At 42.0% G+C, this 17,402-nt stretch overlaps 1 protein-coding gene across 1 annotated transcript in view; it reads right to left on the bottom strand.

Moving 5' to 3' along the window:
- GMDS (GDP-mannose 4,6-dehydratase) overlaps window positions 1-17,402 on the bottom strand; it is a 428,755-nt gene that overhangs the window by 67,718 nt on the left and 343,635 nt on the right. The window contains exons 8-9 of the mRNA XM_049823990.1: window positions 17,213-17,331; window positions 5,471-5,567 (exon numbers count right to left, since the gene is read on the bottom strand). Coding sequence (XP_049679947.1) covers window positions 5,471-5,567; window positions 17,213-17,331 — 216 coding nt within the window. The remainder of the gene's footprint in view (window positions 1-5,470; window positions 5,568-17,212; window positions 17,332-17,402) is intronic.

Below are 17,402 nucleotides of genomic sequence, written 5' to 3'. Positions count from 1 at the left end.
AGGTTTGGTGACATATTGAGGGGAAAACCTGATAGCAAAAATGATCTTCCTATCTTCTAAGGAAAAACCAAGATGAACAAAATCAGGGTGAAGTAAAAAAACTAGAAAGCTACTTGTGGAGGAACAGTTGTGTCCACTAGGAATGGCAGCAGAGAACAACTGCATCAGGCTCTCCTCCTAACTTTGCAGCCGCCTCATGATCTCACTCAAGCAGCGTAGTCTGTCTGCTCTGCCGTACGTGTGTTTCAGAAGCAGAAACGCAGTGATACTATTTTTTTTAAACCTTTTTCACATGCTTGTTGAGAAACATTTAAACTATGTAAAGTGCTCAGTGCCTTGTAGATGCTATACAGAGACAAGCTACTACTAATCATTATTTTACTTGGCTGAATTTGACATGTATGTTTTTCAGAGATACTTCTGAAATGCCTGATATGTAAGGCCTTAACTAAAACAAACAAACAAACAAACAAAATCTACTGCAGGTTTTATTAGGAGGAGGGACAAATAAAAAGAAGAAGGTGGCAAAGCAATGCAGAGATAGTGCTGAGTTTGAAGTAAGGAAAGATATACACATTTTGGCTGACACAGCAGCAAAGTCAGCTTGGAGGAGAATTAAGGACACCAGGGGTAATCATTTACTAAGGCAGTAGTTTTCAGATGTTGACATACATTTTCAGAACAAGGAGGGAAAAAAAAACCAGATAAGAGAAGCCTGTCAGAATTATGACAACTTGGAACTTCTTTACCTGGCTGCTAGTGAGGAAAATAGACAGGAAAATCATCTGAAGATTATTCTTCCTTGAATGCTCCCATTCATTTTCATGAGTATTAATACAGGCCACATATTGACATTGATGAGCAAAAAGATCCTTGAGGAAGGGAAGCACGTGTTTCCTTGTGCAGACATCTGAACAGTTTACAGTCACGGGCGGCTCTGAACTTAAGAGTAGGAAATGAAGCTTGTATGAAAACTGAAGTGGAAGTGCGAGGCATTTAGGGTTTTGTGATCATGGTTTCATTAGACTCTAAATGCTCTTTAGGGCAGGAACACTTAGAGGAGTTCAGAAATGTTTTCAACTTTAAGAAAGCTGACTTTGGGAGAATGTGATATGCCCCAAGGAATTTTTACTGGAATCCTATGAAACATGGGAAACACAGAGCTGAATTTTTAAAAAACATCTGAAGAGACTGAAATTTAAAGCCATCCTGCTTAATTCCAAGGAGGAAAAAGGGCAACTGAGGCCAAATGCAGTTAAGTAAAGATGTAAAGTTTAGTGTGATCAACACATAGAAGACTTGGGAAATTTCTTATCTGTCTATATATCTGTATCTATTTAGATACAACAAACAATCCTTTGAAAAGTAAACAACATGGTAAAAGATACACTAAGAAGTGATACAGAACTTCTTAGGAGTTAGAAAGAGCAGTTTTAAAGAAATAATTCCAGGAGGACAAAGCACCTTTTGACACTGCCGTGAATTTTTTCTTCTAACCATTACATGGAGTTTCATTTATATCAGTGCTAGAAAGGACTGGGAGAAAAATGATTAATTGCTTAAGGCATACAACAAAAGCAAGAAGTTAGCAAGCTAGCATGCCCTTTTTTTCTTTGAAGAAGAATAATAAGAGGCCAGATGATTGCTTAAATATTAGCATCACATTGTGACAGAGTTTCCAGGGCTTGCTTAAAGGAAGGAAATTTGCATTGATGTGTGTACATCCTCAGTTATAGCCATAACAAATGTGATGCACGAATACAACCTGCAGTTCCTATCCTAGGCAAGCTGTAGGACAACTTGCAGAAACAGGTGGGAGGGAAGGGGAAGAATTCCCTGTAACACATGCAGAGCATTAGATTCAGAGAAAAAACATTTATGTATGGTTGAAAGCTTCCTCCCCGTCCTCCCCCTCCCCCCCTTTAAAAAGTAACATAAACTAACAGAGAGATATATACATCTTAAGTTCTGTGATGATGGGACAGACCAGTGAGACCTGGAGTTAATCTTCATTGTTGCAGGAAAGGGTAATGAAATGAAGCAAGCTCCTATAGAACTGTTAGCTTAATATCTGCCATGCAAAAATAATAGAGGCAATTTTACTCAAAACACCTTAACGGGCATAATTTGATTAGAAGCAATTGTGCAATTCTTGGAGGGAAATTTCTGCATACAAATTAATAGTAATTATCTTGCTGAAAGATAAGAAAATTAAAGACAGGCCCTAATTCTCTAAAAATTACCCAACGTCAGGGGTTGAGAGACCTGATGCTTCCGACATCCTGTGCTGCAGGGCTGCTTGTTTCCAACTGACTGAGGTGGCTCATTGAATTATGGTTTTAACTTTTAAAAGAAATTTAAAATCAATTTTAGTATTATTTTTGTGAATAACAAATAGGTTCTTTAAATCCAAATATAAACTATGTTGCCTACCTACAATATGAACATTCTGATTGTAACAAAATTAGAAAAGACTAGTCAGACCATTTCTGAAGTATTTACATTTTACAGGTGAGTAAACTGTAGTGGAAACTTACCTTTACATGCCTAGGGCAGCAAATGAGTGTAAAGTATGACCTTACTAGCCACGTGCTAAAAAAGCGTGCAAAATGCATGAAAGCATCTTTCATAGTGTATCAAGTTCAGTATAAAAAGCAAACTTGTCACAAAGCTTCTGTGAAAACTGTAGATTTTAAGAAAGGCAGAAGTAATCATTTTTCCCCAATCCTTGCAGCAGGTTAGAGTCTCCAAATACAATTAAAAATGGGTCAGAAAAGATACTGATAGGAATTTGATACAAGCAGAAAGAAACGATACCGATAGGTTTGTAGATGGCAAGATGCAAGGAGGGAAGGAGAGAGACAGGCATTAGAAGCATTAAGGAGGAACAATTCCCAAGGCCGGTAAATATCAGGGGGCCCCAAAGCAGTCAAAAGCAGAGTGAAGAGATTTAGAGTCAAGGCATTCAAAGGGTCTACTTAGTTTGACCAGAAGACAGTCTCACATTTCAAGGTTTCTTCTTCAGTACAGCTAAGCTTTTCAATGGGAGGCCTTGACCCCAGGGATCACTAACTGAAGAAAACAAATGTGTTTTCAAATGAGTGTATTGGCACTGTCAGAACTGACTGTACACAAGATTAAACGATATTTATTTTCACTTTCCAGAATACCATGTTAAATTTTAGAGAGACAGACAGACAGAAACGTTTCCAAATAAGACATGAGAATCTGAGCATCAGATTTTCTGTGTCAGCTGGGATTCAACAGCAGAATTTCTGTTAACTGATCTGGCTAAGCCTCCTTCCAAAATGTCAGCCTGAGGCTTTCTTGCCTTCAGCGGTCTTGGTGAGGGTAGCGGGAGGGGGACACGTGCCGTCAGTCTGTTTCAGTTTTCTCATTACTTTTCCCCACCTTCTCCTGATGGATTGGATTTTGGTCTGGCATTTTGGAATTGCACAGATGTGATTCCCTGACTGAAACAAACAGAAGCTTGCCTGCCTTTGATATGGAATGGAAATAAAACCAAAATTTAAAAAAATGAAAGCGATTCTGGGTACCAAGCCCGAGATGCTCTAAAAAGGAAACTTTGAGTGCAGGCAGTGGATGCCACATCTCTTCATAGAGGAGTTTGCTTACAGTTCATCTGCATATTCCTTATGGCAAAGGTACTTCATCAGAACCCATTTTGTGTTTCTACCTTGATCGTGCTTGAGCAGCTTCACAGCCTTCTTGGGTCCACAGGAACCAAGTAGGGACTGTGTTAAACACAAGGCAAGATGGGGGCAGCAGAAGAGGCAGATGGAGCCCAAGAGAAGGCGGCCTACGACAGACCAGATAATTTGAGATAAACATCAGATGTCTACCGAGTTTATACACAGTGCTATTTCGAGGCCACATTCCACTCTGTATTTGAATACATCCCTATACTCATGTATGGACCCACTAGCAATTGCATTCCTGAGGGACCTGTATAGTGAGCTGAATTTAAAATCCAGAAATCGTGTTGCCAAAAGGAGACCAATAAGAATGGAGAGGAGACCATGGGCACCCCTATTTCAGCAGAGAAATGTCCGAGCACATGTCTAAGGTGGAACTACAGTGAGGGCTTCAGAATAGCTACATAATACTCGTGAATTTTGAGGAGCGAATATGTACTTGTTAGTAAGAGGTACGACAAAGCAGGAAAGTGGGTCTCACAAAGCGCAGACTTGTTGGGTCAAGTGTCCTTTTCCTGTTTGGCAAGTCCTTTTGTCTCTGTGTCCTCCTTATCATCCTGACACCTTACCAAAGCACAGATTGACGGACAGCTCTTAATGACTTCCTAGCGTTTGATTCCTATACACTGGCCCAGCCCTTTTTTGCACAACGTGAAAATCGCTATTCCCCTCTGAATTTCCACTTTAGAACCCATGTCCACTGTCACACGCACAGCTCCCCACTCCCACCCTGCAATCTGTGTCAAGACAAACATGCTCTTGTCACATCTTGCTTGAATCAGGCAGCTGAAGCCAGCACTTCTGAATGGACGGACTGACAGCCGAAGCTGCGTCAGCAGCCGGCGGGGCTGGTATCGCCCTCCCCAGGAGATGAGAACATCCTCTCCTGGGCACACCCACTCCCACATCGCACAATTGGGGTTATTGTTCCCTGTGTCCAGAAACCAGGCTCCATCCTGTACCATCTCTGTGCGTTGCCACCATCCTGCCTGACTTGGAAATATTGCTGGTTTTTTGACTCTCCTAGCATGCTCATCAGGCAATTTGAGCACAGGGGTTAGCGGCTCGGTCCTGCTGGCAGCGTGCGCTGGTTGAGCATCCCCAGCAGATTTCACTGAGGCATTCCTGAGAGTAAAGATGAGTTCTGCAAATGAGCATTTACTGAGTGGGACCCCGCAAAGCACCCGAGAAAACAAAGAACATGTGCACGTCTAAAATGGGCATTTTGTGGTACCCACAGTTACAAACACCTAAGCTGAACAGCGGATACTCACTGGATGGAGGTGAAACACTGTCATGAAGACACAGAAAGAGGTACTTTAAAAATCAAGCCTGCTAGTGCCCACCTTCACCTGTTTTCCCTTCTTGCAGCTGGAGGAGAGATGACCGCATACCCATCGAGACCAGAAGGAACAACAAGTTGTTTTACACTTTGCTTTGTTTCCCATAAAGTGATGTTTCAACCCCCCTGAGCATCCCCTCTGCCATCCGGAGAGGGTGACTGAAGCAGAGTAGCATCTCTGTGCCAGGGCAAACCCGCTCCTCCTGGGCAGTGCTGCCCGCCCGCTTGCTTGCTTGCTTGTTCCCAGGTAGCTGGCTGCGAAGGGCCAACAAGCAGGCTAATTTAGAGCTCTAAAAGCTGGCAGCAGGAGCGCAATTAAGCCATTTTCACAGACTGCTGGCCAAATGCAGCAATTTATTGGCTGAGTGATTGGATTATTCATTTGCAAAGCTAAGAGAGGGCATTTTCTTACCACTTCAGTTGGCCTGTAGTACTTGTGATTGACTGTCACATGAATCTTGCCAGTCTCTTTACATCGTCCTACTTCATTTTCATTCTTCCCTTCCCACCTGTAAAGAAGATAAACATTTAATGAACCCATAATTACTTTAGTGCTCTGATCTTACCAACATTTGGCCTGCTTTCATTTACTTGAGGCTGGTGTCAATTCTCCCTGCAGGACAGTATAAACTCATTAGCTATAGGAACAAAGGCAGAGTTTAGGCTTGAATGGAGCAACAATGGCTTTTGAAGTCTCTTTGTTTTGGTTTTTGATTCAGTGGAAGGTCTAAAATACAGGACTTCCAAATTAAACACATAACGCTAGGGGAAAATAAAACGTCCTGATTTCAGAATGTCTCATGTATCTGCAAATAAATATGACAGTGAGGTTTTTCATTTGTGGATTGGTTCAAAGTTGTTTTCTTAAAATATTTTTAATTCTTGTATTTTGGCCAATACTTTCAGGAACTCTTTAATCTGTTAATTTTATGGACGTGAAGCTCTGTTTGAATAGCATTAAGCTGCATAATTTAATTTGTGCTTAACTAGGAAAAACAAAACAAAAACAGTTCTTGAGTTTTCAGTCCTAGCCCGACATGGTACTGCACATACATGTACTGTAAACAGTACTTACTACCTGTGAGCTGAAAGCCAGCTACTTTGTCCAAATTAGTTTCATATGTGTTGAACAGCCTGCAATTTGTGTAATTTATGTGATCTGGTTGTGCAATGAACTATTTTGTTAGCAGCTGTCCTGGTCTAAAATTTCGGGAGCAGCAGAAGAGGAATGGTTTGGCGGGTGACTAGCTCTGCCTTTGCAGAGGCCAGCCTGCAGCCTGGGAGCCTGAGGACAACGCTCCCTCTCAGAACAAATCCTTCAGATGACACATGTAGGAACGTACATTGGTGCATCAAACCTAATTCACTGAATGTACAAAATCCAGAAGTTATGATTGAAACTCTATCCTCTCTTTGCTTTTTGCCTCTAAGTACGTATCATGGGGCTCTGACCCAGCTTGGCATAGAATTGTAGTGATGAAATCCTTTACTTTTTTTTGCGTATAAGGAAAATCTATGTAATTTAAATCAGCACTGTTATTTAGACTATTTAGCCTCAGTCACCAGCAGTGAAAGAAAAGCGCCCCTTGCCTCCCACTTACTAATTGTATTGCCAGCTCTTGGGATTTTGTCACAGATTTGATTTCTCCTTGCTCCCCTGCCTCCCCCCCCCGCCCACCCGAAACTCCAAGAAGAATTTAGTTCTTTGACAACCTCAGCCTTCATTTTTGAGTTTCTAGCCCTGAGGGCTAAGGAGGAAAGTCTGAAAATGTGACCTCTGTGTACCCATGAAGGTTAAAACACCGAAAGGCAGAAGGAAATACCGAATATGCATTATTACTAGATTTTAAATCCCACGATTTTTTAAGCACAACTCATGACTTTGGGATGACTAGCAAAGCCTGTTGGATGCTTGATACTGGGAACACTTCACGTTGAAATAATTTCCAACAGATAACATTCACACTGAAGTCAGCTGTTAATAGTCATGTCACGATGCTAAAGATGATTTATAATTTAAATTTGCTTTCTTTCTTTTTCACAGTTGCTCTGTTTGAAGGCTGAACTGCAAAGTTTTCATTCAGAAGCCAAAACTAACATTAGTCCCTCCCTTTAAAGGGCAGAGGGTAAAAATGTGCAGGACTCAAATGAGCTTAATAGAAAACTAACCGTCACCAGTAAAACAACAGGAAGCGCTTAGATCAGGAGACGTCAGTTGTTGTTGGAGGTCACTGAGCAGAGAACCCCATTTAACACCCAACAGGCTCCAGAAGGCTCAGCCGAGCCAGTAAAGACTCACTTAATGTCGCTATCAAAGTTATATAACAATAGAAATAGCTTAAGAAGAAATCTCCACCCGTTTTGTTCAGCCCAGTAATGTGAAAAGTTCACAAGGAAAAAAAAAGTACTTCTCATTGTGAACAAAGTAGTGTTTGATAGCCACACTTCTAATTACTCCTGGCACCTCGGCGCTCACAGCTGGGGACACCATACTGCTGATAAAAGGGATTGCGCGAGAGCCAGCCTGACACCAGGGGCAAGCATCCATTTCGCTAACCAGCTCCCCCTCCCCTCTTCCTCTAACCACAAGGAAAGGAAAAAAAAACCCAAACCATCAAACCCCTCCTTAATTGATAGTCAGATTGCAGTCAGAATTGTTAACTGAAAAACGTAATGCCAGATTATCCTGAAGCATGAGCATGGTGGAAGAGGCACAGGGAGCCCTCAAGTTGCTGTAGATGTAGATAGCTCGGGCCACAAGGACTACCCAGCTTTCTGCTCCTTACGGCGGATGCCCAAAGAGGCAAGAAAAGAGCCTTGTGAAACGTGGTGGAAGCGCAAGAGATCCCTGGCTAAATAAAGTTTGGCAAATCAGGGCCGGGCTAAATTTCTAGGGGATGGGGAGTGGATCCCCCTAACCCGCAGCTGGTGCCAGCCTGCCTAGTGTAGGCTTTTCACAAAATGCTGGTCCTAGAGCCTGCAGGCAACCAGCCTCTACAGCAAGACCATTACTTGCCCACACTGGGGAGCTTCTCCCTCTCGCTGAAGCGAAGGACTGGTTTGCCGTCACGGCTGACGGCATCAGCCATACGCGAGAACGCTCTGCGCCTGGAGAAGGGTGCACGAGACCACGTGTCTGCTACTGAAAAAAGCGGGTTTGATGCCCTCTGCATCTGTGCTACAACACTGAGTGCCTTACTGTTGGAGATGGGTGCCTTGGGATTGCTTAGGGCGATAGTCATTGTCGGCTCTGGTGGATACCACTGCTATCGCTGACATCAGAAATTTTCATATTACTAAGTTAATCACATTTCAAATGCATGTGCAAGTTCACTTGTTTAAAAGGTTCTTCACCTCAAGAGCTTTTACAGTCTGGATTTACAGAGGAATGGACCGCATTTAATTTAAGGCTGATTCCATATCTGCAGATCACTACTGTTATAATAATTATCAGCAGTGATGAATGCTCCTTTTCCTCTTCAACTCTAGAGATTCCAATTATTTTTCATTTCCTATAACTATTCAGTAAGACAGCAAGCTTCAAGCTATAAAAACATCCACAGGTACAGAGGATTTTCTGAGGATGAAGAGCTGGGGTACTCACCTGGTGGGGTGTGAGGTGGGCTGGGAAGGATACAGGGGAGCCAGGATAACTGAGGGGGGTGGGGGGTGTGGGAATAGCACTGCAATGGACCAAACGGTCCAAATAGCTGTAACTGAGAAGCAAACAAGGCAAAGTACATATATTTTTGAGGTGGTGAGGAAATCAACTAAAAATGAACCCTTTCACAAAAGCACAGATGAACAAGTATATGCATTTCCTATCCTTGCTTGATCTTTACATAGAAACAGAACTGATAGCATTATAAAAAATATTCAAAACCACTAGTAGCTACAGCTGCTCAGCCTCTTTATAGAAAATAAAACTATCACATACACCTTTTAAATCAAATACATGCCAATAGAAAATACTTTCACATTTGAAAACGAACAACAAATTAATTAAAAATAAGATTTTGGGAAAATTTTGCTCTTCCTCTACAGCTAATACGAGATACCATCTGTGTAGACTTCTTGGATTTGTGGCTGATTGCTGCTACAGACACAATTAAGCCAAAGCACTTCATTCTGTCCTGGCACTTTATAAACAGCAAAACTGACACCATATAACAGACCATTAATGTCTTTTGCAAGTAATCTTTTGTAGGAAAACTTTAAATATGTTCCTTTGCCACCAACTCAACCACCAACATTGCTAGCAGCTCTGATGCATCAAAGCAATCAAGGATATAGGGATTGCTTAACCACGATCTTATGCTTAAATCTAAAGAACAAGTATGCTGCCATAGAGGGATCTACTTAAAATTTTTTTCAAATGCTCTGATGAATCTGATCTTCAGTGTTTGTTCACTAAAGGAACACTGTTAAAACAATGTTCTTGTTGGTATTATATTCCCAGCATTGTCAAGCTCAAGTTTCAAAAATCTAACTTGTGACTCCCCACATTACAAGACTTTAAAAAAGAATACGTGCTAGGCTCCCTATTTTTTAGTTTCTTTTCTTTTTTTTTTTTTTTTTTTTTTCAGATCATTGCAAGTCTTTTGAAGCTTTTATACCTTTATTCCAAATTGTGAAAGTTGGTATTGAGAAGAAAATGTTTTCTCAAAGAATATTAATACTTCTGTGAAAATCAAAACATTCTGGAAAGAAAAGTCTTTGTTTCAAGTTAGTTCCATTACTGTCAACCTGAAACAAAATTATATTAATAATATCTAAAAAAGAAGGTTTGACATTTTCAGAATGGATTTTTTTTTCTTTCAGAATGGCTTTAAAAATGCTTTTTAAGTTATTCTAAGTTATTCTTTCTTTAAAATGGGGTTAGAAAAGAAACAAAGCAGTCCAGCTGACCTGAAATCAGATATTTTTTCAAATTGCATTTATGAGAATTACTTTCATTTTGGGGATGGGGGGGAAGGGGAAGTGGAATTTCCCATGAAACACCACATTCAGAGAGTAAGAAGTCTAGGAGGTTCCTGGAGTGTGTGGAAGATAAATTCCTGACACAGCTGGTAGGTGAGCCTACTGGGGAGGAGCCTTGCTAGACCTCCTGTTCACTAACAGGGAAGGACTGGTGGGAGGTGTGATGTTCAGAGGCCGTCTCTGGCTTAGTGACAATGAAATGATAAATTCTCAATTTTGGATGAGGCAAGGAAGGTGGTCAGCAAAACCACCACTATGGACTTCCGGAGGGCAAACTTTGGCCTTTTCAGGACACTGGTTGAGAGAGTCCCTTGGGAGACAATCCTGAAGGGCAAAGGGGTCCGGGAAGTATGGACACTCTTTAAAAAGGAAATCTTAATGGCTCAGGACCAGGCTATTCCCATGCACCGCAAGACGAACCGCTGAGGAAGTTGACCAGCTTGGCTGAACAGGGATCTTTTGCTAGGACTCAAAAAAAAAAAGGAGAGTTTATCATCTCTGGAAGAAAGGGCAGGCAACTCAGGAGGAGTACGGGGATCTTGTTAGGTCATGCAGAGAGGAAATTAGAAAGGCAAAAGCTCAGCTAGAACTCAATCTGGCCACTATTGTAAGAGACAACAAAAAAATGTTTTTACAAATATGTTAACAAGAAAAAGAGAGCCAAGGAGAATATCTATCCTTTAATGGATACAGAAGAGAACATTGCCACCAGAGATGAGGAAAAGGCTGAGGTACTTAATGCCACCTTTCCCTCAGTCTTTAATAGTGAGACCAGTTATCCTCAGGGTACTCTGCCCCCTGAGCTGGAAGGCAAGGACAAAGAGCAGAACAGACCCCCCATAATCCAGGAGGAAATAGTTAGTGACCTACTACACCATCTGGACACTCATAAGTCTATGGGACCAGATGGGATCCATCCAAGAGTACTGAGGGAGCTGGCGGAGGTGCTTGCCAAGCCACTTTCCATCATTTATCAGCAATCCTGGTCAATGGGGGAGGTCCCAGACGACTGACTGGAGGCTTGCCAATATGACGCCTGTTTACAAGAAGGGTTGGAGGGAGGATCCAGGGAACTACAGGCCTGTCAGCTTGACCTCAGTACCGGGGAAGAATATGGAACAGTTCGTCTTGAGCACGCTTACACGGCATGTGCAGGACAACCAGGGGATCAGGCCCAGCCAGCATGGCTTCATGAAAGGCAGGTCCTGCTCGATCAACCTGATCTCCTTCTGTGACCAGGTGACCCACCTAGTGGATGAGGGGAGGGCTGTGGATGTTGTCTACCTGGACTTCAGCAAGGCCTTTGACACTGTGTCTCCTGGCATACTCCTTGAGAAGCTGGCGGCTTATGGCTCGGACAAGCGTACTCTTCGCTGGGTGAAAAACTGGCTGGATGGACGAGCCCAGAGGGTTGTGGTGAATGGGGTTAAATCCAGTTGGTGGCGGGTCACCAGTGGTGTTCCCCAGGGCTCAGTATTGGGGCCAGTTCTCTTTAGTATCTTTATCAATGATCTGGATGAGGGGATCAAGTGCACCCTCAGCAAGTTTGCGGATGATGTCAAGTTGGGAGGGAGTGTTGATCTGCTGGAGGGCAGGAAGGCTTTACAGAGGGATCTGGACAGGCTGGATCGATGGGCCGAGGTCAATTATATGAGCTTTAACAAGGCCAAGTGCTGGGCCCTGCACTTGGGTCACAACAACCCCATGCAGCGCTACAGGCTTGGGGAAGAGTGGCTGGAAAGCTGCCTGGCAGAAAAAGACCTGGGGGTGCTGGTCGACAGCCGGCTGAATATGAGCCAGCAGTGTGCCCAGGTGGCCAAGAAGGCCAACAGCATCCTGGCCTGTATCAGAAGTAGTGTGGCCAGCAGGAGCCAGCAGGGAGGTGATTGTTCCCCTGTATTTGGCTCTGCTGAGGCCACACCTCGAGTCCTGTGTTCAGTTTTGGGCCCCTCGCTACAAGACAGACATGGAGGTGCTGGAGCGTGTCCAGAGAAGGGCAACCACCAAGCTGGTGAGGGGCCTGGAGCACAAGTCTTACGAGGAGCGGCTGAGGGAACTGGGGCTGTTTAGTCTAGAGAAGAGGAGGCTGAGGGGAGACCTGATCGCTCCCTACAACTACCTGAAGGGGGGTTGTAGTGAGGTGGGTGCTGGTCTCTTCTGTCATGTGGCTGGAGATAGGACGAGAGGAAATTGCCTCAAGTTGCAGCAGGGGAGGTTTAGGTTGGATATTAGGAAAAATTTCTTTACTGAAAGGGTTGTCAGGTATTGGAACAGGCTGCCCAGGGAAGTGGTTGAGTCACCATCCCTGCAGGTATTCGAAGAGCATGTAGACAAGGTACTTCAGGACATGGTTTAGTGGGCATGGTTGATGGTTGGACTCGATGATCTTGAAGATCTTTTCCAACCTAAATGATTCTATGATTTAATTCTCACCCAGTCTTCCTATAGGAGAAACTCTCATACCTCTTATGATGTATGAAATCAGATAATTAAATTGCTATAGTCTTCAAACCTTAATTTGAATTCTGAAACAGTTATTCGGTCTGCCTACAGATAAAACCTTGTGTCAATAAAGTAAGTAATAAAAGCCTGCTCAGCTGGAAGAGTTAATTGTCCAGCTGAGGTGGGTTAAATACCTCCCTGAAACATATACTCTACAGTGAGAATGGTGATAAAAAGTGGTGCAGTCCTAAGCGATGACCCTTGCTCCTGTGAGTTCACCCAAGCCAGTGTTCTTCACTGACCTGGCTGAAAAATTCTGATTTTCCTGAGCTGTTAAATACAACACGTAGCACTGGCCAGGCATCAATTTTTGGTGGGCAAAAGCCAGACCTGGAAACAGCAGCTGTTTTGATGGTTCCTCTTCCACATCCCCACAGCACCATTACTAACGTATTGTTCGCTTTCCATTCTTACAGCAATCTTTCAAATCTCATGTGTTTCTGTAACACAAGCTTCCATTTTAAGGGAAAAAGGAAAAAAAAAAAAAAAAGAAAACAAACCAGAAAACCCCTCCTCCCTCAGTTCAATCTCAGTTCAACCTTCACTGTCACTGAAGAGGCCACTGCTCCACTTCTGCTAGTAGTTCACCTCATTAGACCTTACAGCTTATCTGCAAACTTCCCCTTTTTAGGGTGATCTTTTATAAGGCCAACTGGCACGTTAGTTAAGATAAAATTTGTACATAGAGCCAAATGACTAGAGTAAAATACTCATTTTTACTGAATTAATTCTGATCCTAGGAGCAATGACTATTTCTGTAACAAATGTGCATGTATTTTTATATTAATAAAAACCACAAAAAATCTTTCCACTGCTTGAACATTTTTTTCTTTTTCTTTTTTTCTTCTTTTTTTTCTTTCCACATTTGCAGACAGCAGTTTTTGTAGCACTCTGCAAAGAACTCCGAGTGCTGTAGTGGTTTCAGGCTATCTTTGCAATCCTGTTCTAATTTAATAAGATTAATGACAGAAAATTAGTCAAGACAAGTGTTTGCCTGTTTCGTTTACCCTGCTGTAGTTCAAATTATAGGCGGGAAGTGTTTCCCCCAAGTACTGCTTAATTAGTAATAAGCAGAAGGGAAAGTAAAAGAAAAAAAGTGTAATCCTTACAGGGGGAAAATATTTGTAGCTCTGAGGCTTTCCTGTTAGTACAAAGGACTGAATTTGAATGATTCAGAGGACTATATAAATAAAATTTGAAATTTCTCCCTTAAACAAGAAACATTAGTAGAAAAAAACCCACACAAGGTAGATGAACCTCTGTGTACACTTTACAGGCAATTTCAGAGAGAGAATCAGTCTTATTGCAGCTGTACATTTCATTAGTTAAAAAAAATGTAGTAATGTTTCTCTCTCTTATTTTGGCTAGAAAACATAGTCCTGATACATGCTAATGACTGTCTATGTTGGGGTATTATGTTATCTTCTTGGAAAGACTTTTTAGGCTGTCCGGGATTTTCAGCTGTATAAGTTAATGTGAATTATTAGGAAGACAAAAACCTAAAAAAATAAAACAGAAAAATTTAGTTGGTTGATGGGGCAGCCAGGACTGCTTTTCTTCCTGTTCTCTACTGCAGTATCAAGATATGACAGCTAAGACTTTTTTACATTTACAACTTTCCCTGCTGAAGCACAAAGTAAGGATGTTTAAGAGCCCCTGCACACATGCCCTGTGTTCTCAGATGTGCAATGAGCTCTGCCAACTGCTGCTTGCCGTGACATTCCTCCTGGCCATTTACTCCATCATTCCATCCATTTTGAAAGGCACATTGTACAGCAATACTGGGAAGCTGGGCCATCACTTTACAGCAGTGGAAAGGGCTGCTGGAAATTTCCCAGATAAGTTTTTGAAATTACAAAATTTTGTAATACCTGCAACCCTGCAAAAAAACCCAAAACCAAACCCAAACAACCAAACAACTCAACCAAACTTTGAGGAAGGGAGACAGGAAGAAAGCAGCCGTCCTCGCAGGAACTCATTTAGCAATTGCACTTTGATGCGCTGGTTCTTAGGGGCCTCATAATTTGTAAAGAAACAGATCAACGGAACTCACCAGTGGGGTCCTACAATGCTAAAAGGGAGGATTTTGCTGCCAGGTTACTCCCTGAAGAAGATATATTCAAGCTGGACGAGGTGGGAGTAGAAAGCCCTTGGGGGTTTCCAAGAATGTGAGAGGTTAGCAGCCGGCCGGCCAAGAAGCCAGTGAGGGTAAGGAGAGAGTGTGTGTGTGTGCTGCAAAAGCATGGGCTGGGCTGACACCTAGAAAAATTATGGAGGTTCTTAACAAAACTTTCCAAATCCTGAGAAATATTTTACACCTAATGCAACTTGAAAGATGAACGATGGCTACGGAATGAGCAGTGGGTCTGTTGTGACACTACTCCCACCTTGGGAGCAGGGGGAACGAATGGCTGGTTTATCTGGCTAGACTGTATCCAGAATGATCAGAATTACAGCACTGTCAAAATGATCAACAACAAAATTATCATTAGCACCTAAAATGTCACCTCAGCCTCCATATGTATAGCTTTTTATATATCACCTGTAAATGGCTTAAGAAATTAATAACCTATTCACAGTGAAGAAAAATTTCAGAAGAGCCATAGGGATTAGCAGCCCACGCCCTGTTTCTAAAGCGATTTAGGTTCCCAAAAATCCATGTCACTAGATGTCACGTGGGTTATTATACAATTTTTGAAAATTACTTTTATTGATTAGTAAAAAAAAAAAGGTAACTATCCCTTTGTGCACACAAAACACCTGCCCTAGCTCATCACTTGGAGTCATACTGTAAAGTTTCCCTGAGAGAGAAACTTGTGACTGATTGATTCAATCCAAACACAGACGGCAGTAATCACCAACAGAAGTGATATGCAGTCCACCATGTGGAGCTAGATGTGAGCAAAAAATTAAAAAATGCAACACAAAATTTTGTGTGTTAGGACCAAATAAATCTAAAGTAAGCATTTAATATCCTCTCTATAACAGAAGCTATTCATAAAAGTACTTTCATTTTTATTTGTGTAATTGTTGTTATTTTCTTTAGGTTTTTTTGAGGGTTTAATTTGCTTTCTGAAAAACACATGCTGATTTGTCAGTCTTGGGACATGCTAAGACTTCTTAGGCCAATACCAAAGCAGGGAGTTTAATTTTAAACTAATGGATAAAATTACTGACATCAAAAGAAACTGTGATGTTGAGAACATCTATAAATAAAGACATTCAGCTAAGTACTGACCTATATGTTTCAGTTTCTAATTTCAGGCAATAAAAAAAAATATTGTTCACCACACATTCGTTCTTGCTTTTGCAAACAGCACTAGATGGACAAAATCACAAGAATTCTTACTTATATGGAGCAACCGAATCCACAGCAGATTCGTATCAATGCTTACTAGGGAGAATTAGCTTATAAACACAAGAAGCAAAAGTATAGAAAAAGGAGCAAAAATAAGAAAGGCAAAGCAATTACTAGAGCTCCTACTACCTCCCCTTTACCCCGTCAAACCTCACTACTGTTAAGGCGTGTAGGACAATGTGTGATCAGTCAGGGACATCTTGCTATGAAGAGATGCTAAAAATATGGAGAGATTATTATTCCCAAAACTGAACTTTTGGGCTAGAAATTCTATTTATACAGTCTCTCTCTCCCCCATCAGATTTTTTTCTGGAAGTTGATGCCAAAAATTGAAACCAGACTAAAAACTCATTGAGGAGAAAATGTTATTACCTCCCCAGCCACCCACTGGCTGTTCAAATAATATTGTATATATCTGTGCACTTCTGCATATTTATTGAATTTGTCAAGTTTTTGTTCCCAAGTAAAACTTATTGGCCCTGTCAAAAGTTCACCAGCTGCACAAGTGACTTTGATGGCCTGAGGAACAGCCCTGGCGCTAGCGTCATGGAAGAGCCTGTGGCTTTCCTCTCCCTTTTCCAGCTGAGATTGGTATGTTGATGCATGGGGCCCAGAGAAGATACAGAAGGAGGGAAATTGAAAAAATAATAAACAATAAAAATATAAATTACAGAAAGCGCTCACCAAGCCATCCTGGTTTTATTATATGGCCTTGAGAAGGAATTTTGTATTTTCAATCAAACTATGTGGAATATGCATTGTAAACATTCTGCACCCACTGCTCAACATTTTTATGGCTTAGTAGGAGAAGAGCTAATAGGAACGTAGAGTGGGTTGCTACATAATCCGTGTGGTGTGGCTGATGGGCTGTCACGTGGAAAGAACAGGGTTGGCAGGTGTCACCTCTTGAGATTGCAGAGGATGGGAGCAGGACTATGGGGATCTGGGGGCACAAAATAGAGAATTGGGCAGAAAAGTCCCTTTTGCAGCAAAGTGATGAACAGTACCCTGGTAGTAACAACTTTGGAGGGGCTTCTGTTCCCCGAGGAGGGGAGTGAATAGGAGAACAGAGAACGAAGACTTGGAATAAAAAATTAAGATGTACCCACCTACATTTTTTTCTTATGATCTAGAGGGCAACGCTAGAGACATCCGCTGTGGCAGCCATTCATGCCCCGAAGGTCTCACATGTTACAAAATTAGAAAGCGAGGGGGAAAAAAAAAGAAGAAGGTAGAGAGAAAATACTCTAACGCAGCAAATACAACAGGCTAGAAATGTTCAACCCGTGGCTGCTATCTCATATTCACACTTACACAATGGTTTTCCCGATGTGCTTAAATGACTTCTCCACAAATTCACGGACGCTATGGACCTCCCCAGTGGCTATGACAAAGTCCTCGGGCTCATCCGTTTGCAACATCAGCCACATGGCCTGCAGAAAGACAAACAAAGTCAGATTCAGTGCACATGTAAGTGGCCTCTTTGGTACATGATATTATATTA

Source organism: Accipiter gentilis, chromosome 20 (assembly GCF_929443795.1).
Source record: "Accipiter gentilis chromosome 20, bAccGen1.1, whole genome shotgun sequence".
Taxonomy (NCBI): Eukaryota; Metazoa; Chordata; class Aves; order Accipitriformes; family Accipitridae; genus Astur; species Astur gentilis.
This window is presented reverse-complemented; position numbering and strand designations above follow the sequence as displayed.